Source organism: Cynoglossus semilaevis, chromosome 19 (genome assembly GCF_000523025.1).
Source record: "Cynoglossus semilaevis isolate Cse_v1.0 chromosome 19, Cse_v1.0, whole genome shotgun sequence".
Taxonomy (NCBI): Eukaryota; Metazoa; Chordata; class Actinopteri; order Pleuronectiformes; family Cynoglossidae; genus Cynoglossus; species Cynoglossus semilaevis.
This window is the reverse complement of record NC_024325.1, coordinates 6,161,885-6,175,658: the sequence shown is the minus strand read 5'-3', so window position 1 is coordinate 6,175,658 and position 13,774 is coordinate 6,161,885. Positions and strand designations below refer to the sequence as shown.

At 39.7% G+C, this 13,774-nt stretch overlaps 3 protein-coding genes across 7 annotated transcripts in view; all 3 read left to right on the top strand.

Annotated features, from left to right (window-relative positions):
• Positions 1 to 2,016, top strand: part of cct6a (chaperonin containing TCP1, subunit 6A (zeta 1)) — a 5,492-nt gene extending 3,476 nt beyond the window's left edge. Inside the window, exons 9-13 of the mRNA XM_008332552.3 lie at positions 58 to 205; positions 953 to 1,086; positions 1,228 to 1,330; positions 1,480 to 1,552; positions 1,647 to 2,016. Of these exons, the coding sequence (XP_008330774.2) occupies positions 58 to 205; positions 953 to 1,086; positions 1,228 to 1,330; positions 1,480 to 1,552; positions 1,647 to 1,719 (531 nt within the window). The 3' untranslated portion in view covers positions 1,720 to 2,016. The remainder of the gene's footprint in view (positions 1 to 57; positions 206 to 952; positions 1,087 to 1,227; positions 1,331 to 1,479; positions 1,553 to 1,646) is intronic.
• Positions 2,017 to 2,683: 667 nt separating this feature from the next.
• Positions 2,684 to 6,919, top strand: sumf2 (sulfatase modifying factor 2). 2 transcript variants are annotated; one of them, XM_008332551.3, is made up of 9 exons: positions 2,684 to 2,848; positions 3,973 to 4,117; positions 4,225 to 4,339; positions 4,447 to 4,491; positions 4,580 to 4,730; positions 4,910 to 4,965; positions 5,128 to 5,212; positions 5,309 to 5,450; positions 5,559 to 6,919. In XM_008332551.3, exons 1-9 carry the CDS (start codon positions 2,794 to 2,796, stop codon positions 5,653 to 5,655), a joined length of 891 nt encoding a protein of 296 aa, XP_008330773.1. In that variant the 5' UTR covers positions 2,684 to 2,793; the 3' UTR covers positions 5,656 to 6,919. The 2 variants fall into 2 exon arrangements, with proteins under 2 accessions (XP_008330773.1, XP_008330772.1); XM_008332550.3 differs by having other exon boundaries at positions 3,970 to 4,117.
• Positions 6,920 to 7,609: 690 nt separating this feature from the next.
• bicdl2l (bicaudal-D-related protein 2-like) lies at positions 7,610 to 13,684 on the top strand. Of its 4 annotated transcripts, none has more exons than XM_025065976.1 (8): positions 7,610 to 7,803; positions 9,619 to 9,734; positions 9,908 to 10,375; positions 10,739 to 10,858; positions 10,933 to 11,094; positions 12,064 to 12,143; positions 12,274 to 12,394; positions 12,975 to 13,684. In XM_025065976.1, the coding sequence occupies exons 1-8, from the start codon at positions 7,758 to 7,760 to the stop codon at positions 13,347 to 13,349; spliced, it is 1,488 nt and encodes a 495-aa protein (XP_024921744.1). In that variant the 5' UTR covers positions 7,610 to 7,757; the 3' UTR covers positions 13,350 to 13,684. The 4 variants fall into 4 exon arrangements, with proteins under 4 accessions (XP_024921744.1, XP_024921743.1, XP_024921745.1 ...); XM_025065975.1 differs by having other exon boundaries at positions 9,887 to 10,375; XM_025065977.1 differs by lacking the exon at positions 9,619 to 9,734 and having other exon boundaries at positions 7,650 to 7,803.
• Positions 13,685 to 13,774: the final 90 nt, after the last annotated feature.

Below are 13,774 nucleotides of genomic sequence, written 5' to 3'. Positions count from 1 at the left end.
CCATATATATTAACATTTTAAAGCTGAATTGCTAACAATCCCAAATGTTGTTTCTAGGGAGAACAGAAGTTCACATTCATTGAGAAGTGTGGGAATCCTCGTTCTGTGACTTTGCTAGTGAAGGGACCCAATAAACACACCATCACACAGATCAAAGATGCTGTGAGGGATGGACTGCGGGCCGTGAAGAATGCCATTGAAGATGGTAAAACATCCAAAATTTGGTCAATTTATTGTTTCTGGTCAGTTATTAAATATATCATAAGTTTAAAAAAAGTGAAACAGACCTTTTCTGCTAACTTTCTGTGCTTTAATTGTAAATGGAGTGGAAAATTTAATGAAGGCTTCACAAATGGTTAACGCACCACATTCCTAGTGCGTTAACCACAGGTAATAAGAAATGGTAGTTGCATCATCTTGGAACTACCACACACTTGGTTTTTTGTATAGCTGCCATGAACGGTTAAACAATCACTTTAAACTTCAACAACCAAAATGTGTTAACTAAATAGTCCTTGAGCTATAACATTAGCAGTAAAATCAGATTTGAGAGATGAAATAACTTATTTATCTGCAACAAAATGGGTAAAATATCAAATGTTCTATTTTAAAAATCTATTTTAACAAAGCATCATCTGGACTGGAACAGTGTTCACCAATTTCACTGTTTAGTCACTGCAATACAGTTTTTCCTTTAGTGAGAGCCCTTGTTTTGTTTGCACAGCGAACACCCCAGGACGCCACCGTGGCTCTCCTTGGTCCCTTATGTCTGTGCTACAGTGACTCGGGTCATTACCTCTGCATTAGGAGAGTTTCAGTCTCACCTACATGTATTCAGTTGACCTGTACAAATGCAGTGTCTTGTCTTTATCCACAAAACACTGTTTACATTCACTTTGTAACCTTGCTGTGCCTTCTGTCCTAAGATGATATAATTTCCCCCCTTCTTCAGGTAGTGTAGTGTCCGGTGCAGGTGCTTTTGAGGTGGCTCTGGCAGACGCTCTGGTCAAACACAAGCCCAATGTTCGAGGCAGGGCCCAGCTGGGAGTCCAGGCATTTGCTGATGCTCTTCTATTTATCCCTAAGGTGAACCTTTCATCACGTTCAACCAGGATTTAAAATAGGAAATTGAAGAGACTAAATTAGTGAAGAGAAAAACATTTGTCATCTGTTTTTACCCACACTGTCTTACACTTTGTTAATATTTGTTTTCACTTTCATCTGTAGGTTTTGGCCCAGAACTCAGGCTTTGACCCACAGGAGACTCTGTTGAAACTGCAGACAGAATACAAGGAGTCTGGTCAGCTTGTGGGAGTTGACCTCAGCACAGGTCAGAAATACAGTTTTTGTTTTTTAACCTGCTAAACAACTCCTTTATTGAATCTGGTATTTGATGTCTAAGTCAGGGTAATAATTGATTATTCTGTTCAACATAACAGTATTTTAACATGTTAAACAAAAACCTGTTGTTTTTCTCAGGGGAACCTATGGTGGCCGGAGAAGCAGGTGTTTGGGACAATTACAGCGTCAAGAAACAGCTCCTCCATTCATGGTGAGATAAAACATTGAACGTAACAGTTTTATACTTAATTTGCTTTGTCATCAAAAATCATTCTAATCCACTGATATTTTTTTCTTCTTCACAGCACGGTAATCGCTAGCAACATTCTGTTGGTAGATGAGATTGTCCGAGCTGGAATGTCTTCTCTTAGAGGTTAAAGGTCACTTGTACAACCTGCAGCAATTTTATCATACATGCAGGGATAACGTTTAGTGTTAAAAAAAACTTGTCCCTTTTCTCGGAACCTTGAAGCACCCCGGTGTGATGGACTGTCTACTATAGATGCAGCACCCACCGATGTCCATCACAAATCATTGTACTGCTAATCATGGCTTTGTTCAATAGAGATTTGTCCATGCCTTCCTCTGATTGGTTTATTTATGAAATTTTGTTAAAAGCACTGGTGTCTCACTCTCCCATTTCTACCCATTAAAGGTTTTCCTTGTTCTTCAAAAGTGTGCTTCATATTTCTTTCTTTTTAAGTATCTCTGACTGCAGTAAAATGAGGGCAATTCAGTTTTCATTTGTTTTAGGAAGATAAGATTAGCTTTTCCACAAACTTGGATGTCGTGTCAAACTGATTCTTTATTTAAAGACAGAAGATGAATGTCTTAATCCTGTGCTTTGTAACACATCAAACTAATAATTGGACAAATGTACGTTTCTGTGACACATTAAAATATACTGTTGGAGTCCTGAACCATTGACAATAAACAATTGGTGTTCTTGAATCCAGGCCGAGTTGTGTATTGTAATGGATTCATTACATTCAGATGTAAAAACCATAACTTGTAGTATTAAGTCTCACCAAGCATATAGAGAACAGGGTGAAATTCACAAAACATTAGACACAGAAAAAAAAACAGATACATCCATAATATTGATTGAAGTAATGTCAAATAAAAATTCAGCATTATTATTTCACTGTTATATGCTTAACGATATTAATAGTGATATATATTTTAGTTTCGAAAGAGTTTCATCCTGGCATTCAAACCTTAGTGTTATAATCGAAAATGAGTAATTATGCTGGTTTTAATCAATATTTTCATACCACCTTCGTATAAGAGCGGAACTATATTTCTTCTACACAGACTATTTGTTGTTGCACCAATTGCCGGTGTAACTGTGAAATTTGTCCGACTACGAACTTGGAGAGTTTCTTCTGTTGAGTGTCGTGTGTCGTTGTTTTCATTGTGTCGGGAAAAAACAGTTTATTTGATCCTAAAGAAATGGCCTGCAAAGAAGCCTTATGGAGTTTCTCGGTGTTTTTACTGGCGGTTTCAGGTAAGAACCCCTTCATTTTACGGCTAACTGCTGTTTTTGTATACTGAACGCATTTACAAGTTTTTATTCGTGCGAAACAGGAGGTGCTTTATGCAAAACGTTACTACAAATAGAGCCTTGTAATAAAAATGCGTGTCATGGGATGCCTGTCATACTTGTTTTTACAACATTTTATTTACAACAGTACCATTTACCATGTGCAGTGGTACTTTGGCTAATCACGTCCATCATTTGTTAATAATCTTAAATAGTCCATTAAAGTTTTGAGTAAGTTTCCAGGAAGATGTCTTTTTATAGTGTTGGGAACACGACTGAACGTTTTCCACCATTTCCTAATTACAAGAAACACATTCGCAGCTGTCTGGCCAGGATCTGCACTGACATTTTCTGCGCGTAAAGACGTACATTGTAGTTGTAGTTAACATTATTGAAACACCGTGGTAGAGTTCTAACACGTGTCTGTGACTGATTAGAGATCGAGTTGATCCACATTCCACACTAATATACGGTGTCTTGAAGGTGCAACACATAATCTTTTGGCAATTATTGACCTTTATTTATAAAGTTAAGGAAACGTTTATCATGAATATTATGATAGGGGAGTTTTATTTAGTATAAATCATTTGTCTTTGTACGAATTACATTGTACTGCAGTGTAAGCCACACAGTATTTAACAAACGTGCACTTCAGGTCTCCTACAAAAATATTAATAACAAGAAATACTTTTCCACATACACAATGTGCAACAGTCTACTTGTGGGTCAAGGTCAGGTATTTACTCTTCAGATTTTAAATAGCATTCCTGGTAAAAACAGAGACACCGTTGTTGCTTATTAAATTTAAACATAGGCTGTGTTGATTTATTAGTTCTGTTTGATGTTTCTGACAGATCATAATTAGTAATACACATTTAAACCAATGCCCATAAAACTCTACATAAGAAACATGATTGGATCTAGTTTATGCTGCAGGAATGGAAAAAAATGTGTTGACATTTGTAACTGCGTGCAATGGCTTTCACAATGGAATAAATATTAAATTGAATAAAGGCTAAAAATAGTACTCATTAGTCTAATTAGTTTCTCTCACCACATTAAAAAATGTGCATTCTGACACACAGCAGCAGATGAGATGGTATCTGTACCTCGAGGTAGAGTGTTGATGGGAACCAGTGCAGCTGATGGGAGAGATGGAGAGTCGCCCAGCAGAGAGGTTAAACTGGAACCTTTTCAGATCGACAAGTATCCTGTCACAAATGCTGAATTCAGGTAGCGAAGCGCTAACATTTGACTGCAATCTGGTAAAAAGGGAAAGTGTAACATGAATGTGTCACTAACTTTGTTTTTTTTTTTGTTTGTTTGTTTGTTTATCACAGGGAATTTGTCAGGGCAGAGAAGTTCAAAAGTGAAGCTGAGTCTTTCGGTTGGAGCTTTGTGTTTCACGACTTTGTGTCTGATGAGCTGAAAAGCAAAGTTACACAGAAGATTGAGGTACTGATGTGGTGTGTTTAAGAAAATTGAAGGAATCTCCAACACATTTGTGGTAAATCTGCAAAACACTGTTATTAACCAGTGTTGACTTATTGTTTCCTATTCAGTCTGCTCCTTGGTGGTTGCCAATAGAAAGGGCTTTTTGGAGGCAGGTAAGATACTGTGGGTTTTTTTTCATCATCATCATCTCCTCATGGCATCACTGACAACCATTTCACACTTGTACTCTCTGCTGTTTAGCCTCAAGGACCTGGTTCAAGTATTAAGGAACGCCCGGATTTTCCAGTGGTTCAGGTGAGCTGGAACGATGCTCAAGCTTTCTGCCAGTGGAAGGGCAAGAGGCTGCCCACTGAGGAGGAGTGGGAGTGCGCTGCTCGGGGGGGGCTGCAAGGTAACCACTTTGCAAAATTGACAGGTTAAATAATATTCAGCATGTGATGTATATTAAGCTATAAATTCAGGGTTTTTACTAACACTTTCCTGTTGTTCTGTTCAGTTAATGTTTTACAAACATGTGTGAAGAGTTTTTGTTTCTTTCCATTTATCTCTCTGCCCATTGTTGTGATTCAGGTCGAACTTATCCTTGGGGAAATAAGTTTCAAGCCAACAGGGCAAACTTGTGGCAGGTGAGTAGTCCTCAAACATCCATTATGTTAGAATTATTATTATTAGAATTTTCCATGTCATTCCACCACTTGTAATGCAATCCAACAAACCAAATTTTAGTTGGTGACTTAGTGACTGAGTGAATGTACTCACATTCTCTTGTTTGCTTGTGTTTGGTTTAGGGACCATTTCCTGATGAAGATGCTGAAGATGATGGATACCATGGTGTTTCTCCCGTCACAGCATATCCTCCTCAGAACAGCTATGGTAGCTGAAAGTTAACCTTAAGGAAATCGACACGTTTCTGGAAAATCAAAAAGCAACTTCCCCACAATTAACTAATGAGATTCCTTTTACTATCAGGACTCTACGACATGATGGGAAACACATGGGAATGGACCTCCACACGCTTTCCAGGAGAGAACCTCATGTATGTGCTGCGTGGTGCTTCCTGGATTGACACTGTAGACGGCTCAGCCAATCACAAGGCTCGAGTAACAACGAGGTAAGTCATTGGGAGAACATTAGAACAGAATATTCTTGTATTAAATACTTGATCCCACATAACTGCTAAGTAGCAGAAGTAACTGACCGACATCTGTGTTTCCCTCAGGATGGGCAACACGCCCGACTCAGCGTCTGATAACCTGGGATTTAGGTGTGCTGTCAGCAAAGGACAGAAACAAGAGAAGAAAAAAACTGAGCTGTAGCAGCAAACACGAGATAAAAGGATGGACAGTTATTCTAATTTAAATAGGTTTTGGAATGTATGGAACTCTGTGTAAAAAAAAAAAAAAACAAGGGACCAATGAAAACATGACAAACTAACAGATAAGAAGGGCAAGACATTTTATTTCTCCTGTGGAGAAATAGATCTTTCTTATTTTAAGTCCAAGCATATATTACTGTATATGCAAATGCCTTGGGTTACTTATGTGTGCTGCAAGTACTTTCTTTTTGTTTTTATTCCTTTTTATTTTAATATTAAAAACAGATTAAGTTGTTAGGATAATACCTTTTCTTTTCTTATTCTTTTCAAAGTCTACAGGCTCTGGAAAAGCTTGTAAATATAGCATTAAAGTGTGAAGCTTAAATGTTTGCAGGCCTGGCCACAAGGTGGAGGATTGGTTAGTTAGTGCAAGAAGATTACAGGTTCAAATCCCTGGTGGTAGCTGGTGGTCTTTCTAACTGGAGTTCATACACTATGTTCTCACAAAAACTCACACAATCACTTACTGTTTGAGTGTAAAAGTGAATTGTCGTTTGTTTGTCCCGACGACCTTAATAAGGAAAAAGTGGTTAAAAATGAAGATGAATTTTTCAGTTTAATGTTTACGTTGACAATCAGGTTCGGTGTTTCACATCCTGGAATGGATTATTGCATGGATTGTTATGTGACCAGAGAGTAAATGTGGTCACATGGTTCTAAGCTAATCCTTCTAATCCGGTTTTTGTCTTAGTGTTTATATTCTCATCACAGTCCTGCTGCTCAGCGGTCGAACAGAGTAGCTGTATAATAAACAGTTTGGACAATGTATTTATCAAGAGTTTGAACAGTTTTTCACCGTGAACTTTCAACATTTCGTTGCTTGTTTCTTTACTGCAAAAAGTCCCTGTATGTGATGTGTGGCGGCCACTTGACATGGTGCGTTCATCTGCAGACACTCTGTACTGGTGTATGGGAGGGTATGGTTGCCCATTTAAAGTCAACCAATAGGTGGCAGTCTGACAAAAAATGTAATTTAAATAAAGCAGAGCAATTATAAAACCCTAAAATCAAAGTGAGGGTCGGTCAGAGTGGAGAGATCCGTCTGTACTGAAAACAAACAAAAGAACAACACCAGCTGTTTCCCCGAAGCCTTTCTGAACACATGACCTACATTAAAACTGGAAGTCTCTGAAATAGGACTGCCTTCACCGAGGATGACCTTTGTGTGTTGAAATGTTCTAAATAAACAAAAATGTGGAAAGACAGGACGGTCGCAGACTTCCTGAATGCAGATGTTCTGATCATTGTTAAATGGGTGACCTAATTCCTGTGGGACGAACAAGATGATTCTGTGAGGGTTATTTTCTTCAATTTATTTTTAGTAAGTAAGAATCACCACAGCCAATTATTGGTTTTACAGATAGCAGAAGGTGAACTACATTCTGCTTCATCACAACACTACAGATGCACAACAACAGCATGTGAACACTGAAGGCTTATAATTAAAAACTATAGTACTATAGGCTTACAAAAATGGAACATCTGGTTATGTTGATAGTTTAATACCTTACACTAGGTTTAAAGTTTACATCAGCCTACTTCCTAAACAGTAACAACCTTTTTTTAACGTATTGCAAATGTGTCACTGACTCATCTGTGGAGGAGGTTTTTTTGCTAAAAAGGACAAAACTTCTGCTATCTGTAGTTTCATTCCCAAAATAATCAAAGGCATCATTGTTCTTGACTTTATTTAGACAACGTTTTGTCATTTGGAGCTTGTTGTTTTTGCCAGACCAATGTTGGTTGTCAACATGAGTCATCAAAAACACAAAAATAAATCTAGAGGAACTGTACATTTAAGTATTTAATACACAGATATATATGATATGCAGTGTAAACTTAAGATAGTTGTGGTGAACTGCAATGCAATGCTGGGTATTATGTCATGGTCAGGGGGAGGAGCCTACTGATAAGTGGGTCTGGTGGTCACAGGTGATACATGTTATGTTGTGATTGTGATCTGATGTTGTCAGCAGCAATGCTAAAGGAAAAAAGCAGAGTTTGTGTGAATATTACAGTCCCTGGCCGGTTTCTGCAGCCATAATGGATCACATGGATTACAAACCAAATGTACTCTGGCTATATATAGGTATGTATATATGAAGTTCGTGCTTAAACTTTCACAAATGACATACTCTGCTCGGACCCAAAATGCCAGTTCCTGGACTGGAACGTACCACTAGGTGTGTAAGAAGTTTTATTAAGGGAGGTGAAATTCCACTGGCAGGATTATAAATACTGCAGTTGTCAGCTTGTTCTCAGCCGGCAGTATACTACATACATGAATTAAATTGTGCTGGCTCATCATGTATATACACAACACAAAACCCCTCCCACAAACTTCAACCAACACAAAGCCCAAATTACATTTCAAATGCTCATGCACAATTAAGTCAAGAACACGCTGTGATGATATGATTCATAATTAACAGAATAATAATTGGCCGTTTGAAGATTCCAGGGAACAACTTGATTGGGAACGTTTGTTCTTGGGTAGAACACTAAAGACAAGCTATCTCCTGGTAAATGTTAACTGTTTGTGGAAAACTATTTTTATGCTAACCCTCAGTGTCCTTGCTATACCTTGTGCTCTATGAGTATGGCTTCATATGTGCTTTGAGTTTTGTACGAAAACATGTTTGATTGCATTAGTTTAACATAAGAGGGAAAGAAAGAAGCCAACAATTTTTACTGTTTACCCATGTTATTTATAGTCTGTTTTCTTGTTGTATAGAACGCTATAAATACCCTGATCCATGGGTTCACTCACAGATTTTTATAGTTTAATATAAATGAGGGCTGGAAGCTGTAGCCTTACTTAGTGCCCTGAGTTCATTGAGCCTGGTCTGACTGAAGTTGAAGCCTGTACATATGTTGCTGGGTGTTGAGATAGCATTTTAAGCTTGAGAATTCTTCAGTGAATAAAAATCTCACAAGTAGTTTCTATATGTCTATATGTAGCTGGACGGTGGAATTATTAGATACGTAGTGGGCGTAGTTCTGTGTATGAGTTAAAATGCTTCAGAAAGGATTTCACAACATACAAAATCATGCATTTAAGTGTTTTTTATAGCTGTCTATCTCCATCTTAATTTTAACAGTTTGGTCAAATCTAAATACACACTGCATTTACAGTGTCATGGTTAATAATTTGCAAATGTTCAGTGCTATGATGTTTAGGGTGTGTCAAGTAGCACGGATGATGTATTTTTAGATGTCTTGGTTTAAATAGACAGTGTCCTGTCCACACCTTGCTGCTTGAAGAATCTATTCTTCCATTGACTGCGGATACATTTATCACATGTATTTAAATGTATGCAGACCATTCTACTTTTTTCGTTGTCTTTTTTTTTTGTCTGAACAATCAATATGAAAGGATCACTTGTTTGACAAAAATGGTTGGACGTCAATGCTCTGCTGCTAAAGGGCCATTTATCCATTTCCTCTGCAGGCGGGTGTAAACTTATTGTGCTCTGTTGGTTTTGAAAAAACAAAACAAAAACCAAACTCTGTGCAAAAATGGCCGCTAATATTAACCTTGTAATCATTTCTGAATATTAGGTGGCTACCACATATAAATAACACCTTACTTGTTGTCCCACGTACTTGCTCAGGTTCAAATGGAGGCGTGGGCTGTGGAAGTTTCTGAAACCTAGGAACCGAGGCTCTGGTGGATTGGTTTGAATCTGCTTTTATTGTGCTTGTGTTTTGTCTTTGGTGTGAATTAATGTGTGTTGTTTGTTAGCTGTGGTCACCATGACCAACCCTGTTTATAAGCCGGCTCCTCAAAGAACAGTTTGAACAGGCTGTGCGTCAAACCTGAAAGAATCAACAGCTCTCCTCCTCCTTCTTGTTACTGCGTTCATTTCTGGTATGTTCACACACGTCATGTGTTTGTCACTAGAAAAGGAGGAAGAAAACCCAGACAGACCACATGAAGCCACATCCTCCTCTGACTTCATTTCCATCATACCATTTACTGAAGTCCCTATGAAGACGCAGGCAGTTCAGGATAGACTGGTCTGGGGACATTGTGTTTCTCTTCCACCCGCCCTCTTTGCTCATTAGGCCTCCTTGGCCCCTCCTCCTCCTGCTGTTTATCCTTTATATACTGTACCTACGTATCCATACTGAAAGTGTTTTGATTGTTTTTTCTGTGTGATTTAACCCAGCACATCATGGACTTCTCTCAGCCTTTTTCAGTTCTCAACGAGAGACTGAAGCCCCGCGTCACTGCCAGTGAACAGCTTTACTCTTCCCTGTGCAGACTGGAGGACAGACAGATGTACACGTACAGGAGCAGGTCGCTTTATCAACTGGCACTGCAGACAGAACAAAAACAGACAGTCTCGGTGATAACACCATCAGAAGATTCACAGGTGTCTGAAGACAACAAAAGCCAAGATGACGGTCAAGAGGAGGGGAGGTATGCAGAAGAGGAGCAGGTGGAGGAGGACAGGATCTCTACGCAGTCTGAGGAGAAAGAAAACCCAGGTGAACTAACCACAGCGGGGGGGCAGGACTCCTCGGGGTCAGGATCCTCAGCAAGTGAAGGTGGAAGCCCCGCACAGATGAAATACGTGGACGGCAATTTACCAGATCTGCTGAGTAGTGGCAGGCCGCTCAGCAGACGCAGGACACTTGGACATGTCTCAGCCACGGTAAGGTGATAAACACAATGTTTAAAACACAAAGTTGAATCTTTAAACGAAACATTCTGAGTGGTAGTGTTTTTATTAGCTGGCAGTGATCATGAGATTAGAGTAAGAATGTATTAGTTTGGTGGATATTTACAGTATTCTTCCTTGCCTTTCTGAGAGAGCATTTTTCTTGTGCATACTTGCTGAGTTTGTCAGGTGGGAGTGACACCTCAGCAGGTACGACTGGATCCTGTATCCACAGTTTCACCCAGGAGTCTAGATAAGCAGTTTCTGTTTACACTGTTACATTTTCACAGAGGGAGGATCTACTAAAAATACGCCTCGTTATGGAGTCCTGATTGTTGTTGTGTTCTTTGTGTGCAGCTCAACGAAGTGCGCAGGGAAGTGGAGCTCTCTCGAAAACGGAGCATCAAACTCAAGGCCCAGGTGGACAAACTCCAGGAGAGCAAAGGTGGACAAGGCTGGAGTCAACACAGAGAGAGGGTAAATGTCACACCTTATGGTTGACAACTACAGCGTCTGCAGCACAGAGCTTATACTCCAGCTGTTGTCCACAGGTCACAGAGGAAGTCCTGTCCATCCTGAGGTTGCTGTCCCCACTCACAGACAAGTCCAACTCGTCCCAGTCTTTTCGGGCAGATGACTGCCTGGACATTACCCTGGCTCAGCTGCAGAGTGTGGCCCGTCAGCTGGCGATCAGCCACACTGAACAAGTACAGGTGACAGGAAAAGTTCATTAACCATTTACCCTGCAATCTCAGTCTGAATTAGACCGTCCCAAGGCAAATGTTTGCTTTGCACATAACTCACACAGTATGATGTGACTGTGATCAACAAGGTCGCAAAGGTCATACGTGACTGACATGCAGAAAATAAAGGTTCTAATTACAGTAATGTATAACTAAATCTGACCCCGTTAAACTTGACATTCTGAGTTGTCTGTCAGGACACATTCTTGACCCTCCTTGAAAGTCACAGCAGGTGATTTAATCTTTCCAAATGGCAATTTAATACTAGATGATTATGATTATGGCCTGAAGTCTGTGCGTCAATTTAAACGCTCCCGTGAAACCAGCAGCATTCTCTCAGTGTAATTCTTCCTCATTGTTTAACTGATCACGCAGAAGACTCATCACAAGACTGAAGTATGTAGTTCAGCACGTTCAGCAGCGACAGTATCAACGACGTGACTGTTCGCTGAATTTTCTGCACATTAGTCATGTGTGAGTGGGATGAAAACAAAGTCACCAGTCACCCCTAACCCTATGAGTATTAGAATAATTATAAATAATTTTCGCAAAAAATGTCTGAAGATGTTACAAATTTAGCTACAAACTAGCACAGAAAAATCGAAAGAAATAGCAGTAGCAGTTTGAATTAACTAGAATTTAAATACCTCTAAAATTTACAGTGTTTTAAACATTATCCTTTTAAAAATCTAAATTTCCACAAGAAGATGCAAAAATCCATGCAATATGAGCACAAGGTCTTATGATAGTTCAACAAATGTTCATGCTGTGCACAAAAACCCTGTATCGTGCGTGCAAGAGTTATCTTCCGTGCACACGTGAAATAATACTTTCTAGAGATTTAGAGGTCAGATTTCCATGTCTTGTCAATGTTTCTGGGCTGATGGTGAGATTAGATTGACAGGAAAAAAAATAAACAAAATCACTTGTTGATTGCAGGCCCCAACAACTAGAAAAGGAGAAGCGGACAGTGCCATTTTGCAGCAGGCACTGAGGGACAGAGATGACGCCATAGAAAAGTGAGTGAAGACATAGTCAGCCATTCTCAACAACACATGGAGCAGGATTTAGGTGGAGTTAAGAAAGAGGAAAAAATAAGATCATGATCTTTTCTGAGAAATTTGTCATTGTTTTTGTCCTGCTGCTCAGGAAAAAGGCGATGGAGGCAGAGCTGCTGAGAAGCAAGACAGAGATGATGTCACTAAACAACCAGCTGCTGGAGGCCGTACAGAAGCGACTGGAGCTGTCGCTGGAGCTGGAGGCCTGGAAGGTAAAGCTGAGCTGGGTTTAATATTAATGTGTGGGGTAAAGGTGGAGAACGCATGAGTTATGCAGAGGTGTCAGATTCCCCTGCAGGTGGTGTGATAACTGCAGTTGAAATGCTGTGGGGGTGTACAACACTATTGTTTTATGAAAATAAAATATTGGAACTTCTGAAAATATGACAAAGATAATACTGAGCCGTTGTTTAAACACAGCAGGTTACTGTACGTTTGCCTTTGCTGGTTAAAGCCAGCAGATTAGTAAAACTGTACACCTCAAAGGTTTCCAACAACTTACGTCCTGGTGTTCTATTACTGCCACCTGCTGGCTATTTTTCAGCTAGTAAACATTTGCACCAAGAGATTTTACAACTTGCAGAAAAATTTAAACAATAAAAAAAGATAAATAATCTCTCTAAATAAATGCACCACAATTGAAAGATCAATTTAATTAGTTTTTAGGTATCTTTGCTTTTTTTAAACTTTATTTCCTGTATTTTTGTGAAAGTAACACTTCATGTATTTATACATTTTCTTCAACACAGCTGACATCATGTTTATGCGTCCTTTTTTTTCTTGTTCTTACAGGAGGACGTCCAGACGATCGTCCAACAGAATCTGCAGAGTCAGCAGCAGGGGGAGCAGCCTCAGAAGAAAACCTTCAGAAGCCTGGGCATCCTGAGGCGGTACAACCGACCACCCATCCAGCGACCCACCAAACCCACAATCAACTCTTCATCACCCACCTCTCCCACAGTCAACCCAAGCCAGATCTTCGTCCCCAGGGCTGCAGCAGCAGCAGCTTCTGCCTCTCCGCCACCCACCACACCACCCTCCAGCAGTGGCCAGCGCACCTGGAGGGACAGGCTGAGGAGGGGCAAGACCAGCCGCCCTGGGGAGGAGTCAGCAGGGCAGGGCTCAGAGCAGGACCTGGAGGGGTTCCACAACGTATCACTCGACTGAGACAGTGATAACGTTTGCACTCAACTGTACTGAGTAGAACTTTTGTAGTGACTTTTCTTTTTGCCTGTCGAGTCTCATTTAATAAAGGTTCACTCTGCAGTTTGACTTAAGAAAAACCACCACGCAAACAACTTGTTCATGTGTAAGTAGGAACATTTGTAAATACAAATTTTAAGATGTTTCACGTGGGAAAGCCTTGGGGTTTTTACTTGAATTATTTTGAACAAAGTACTTGTACGAACAAGGAAGGACTCTTGCCACGTCCTTATACATGGAATTGTGTTTTGCACCTTTGACTTGTAAATAATTATGCATAAAAAACTGTTTAATAATGAGACACGTATTTTGTTTTACATTGTCTTGAGTCACTGTCAATTTTCCATTTTCAAAACTTTTCCTTGAAACCTTTTCCAAAACAATAAACT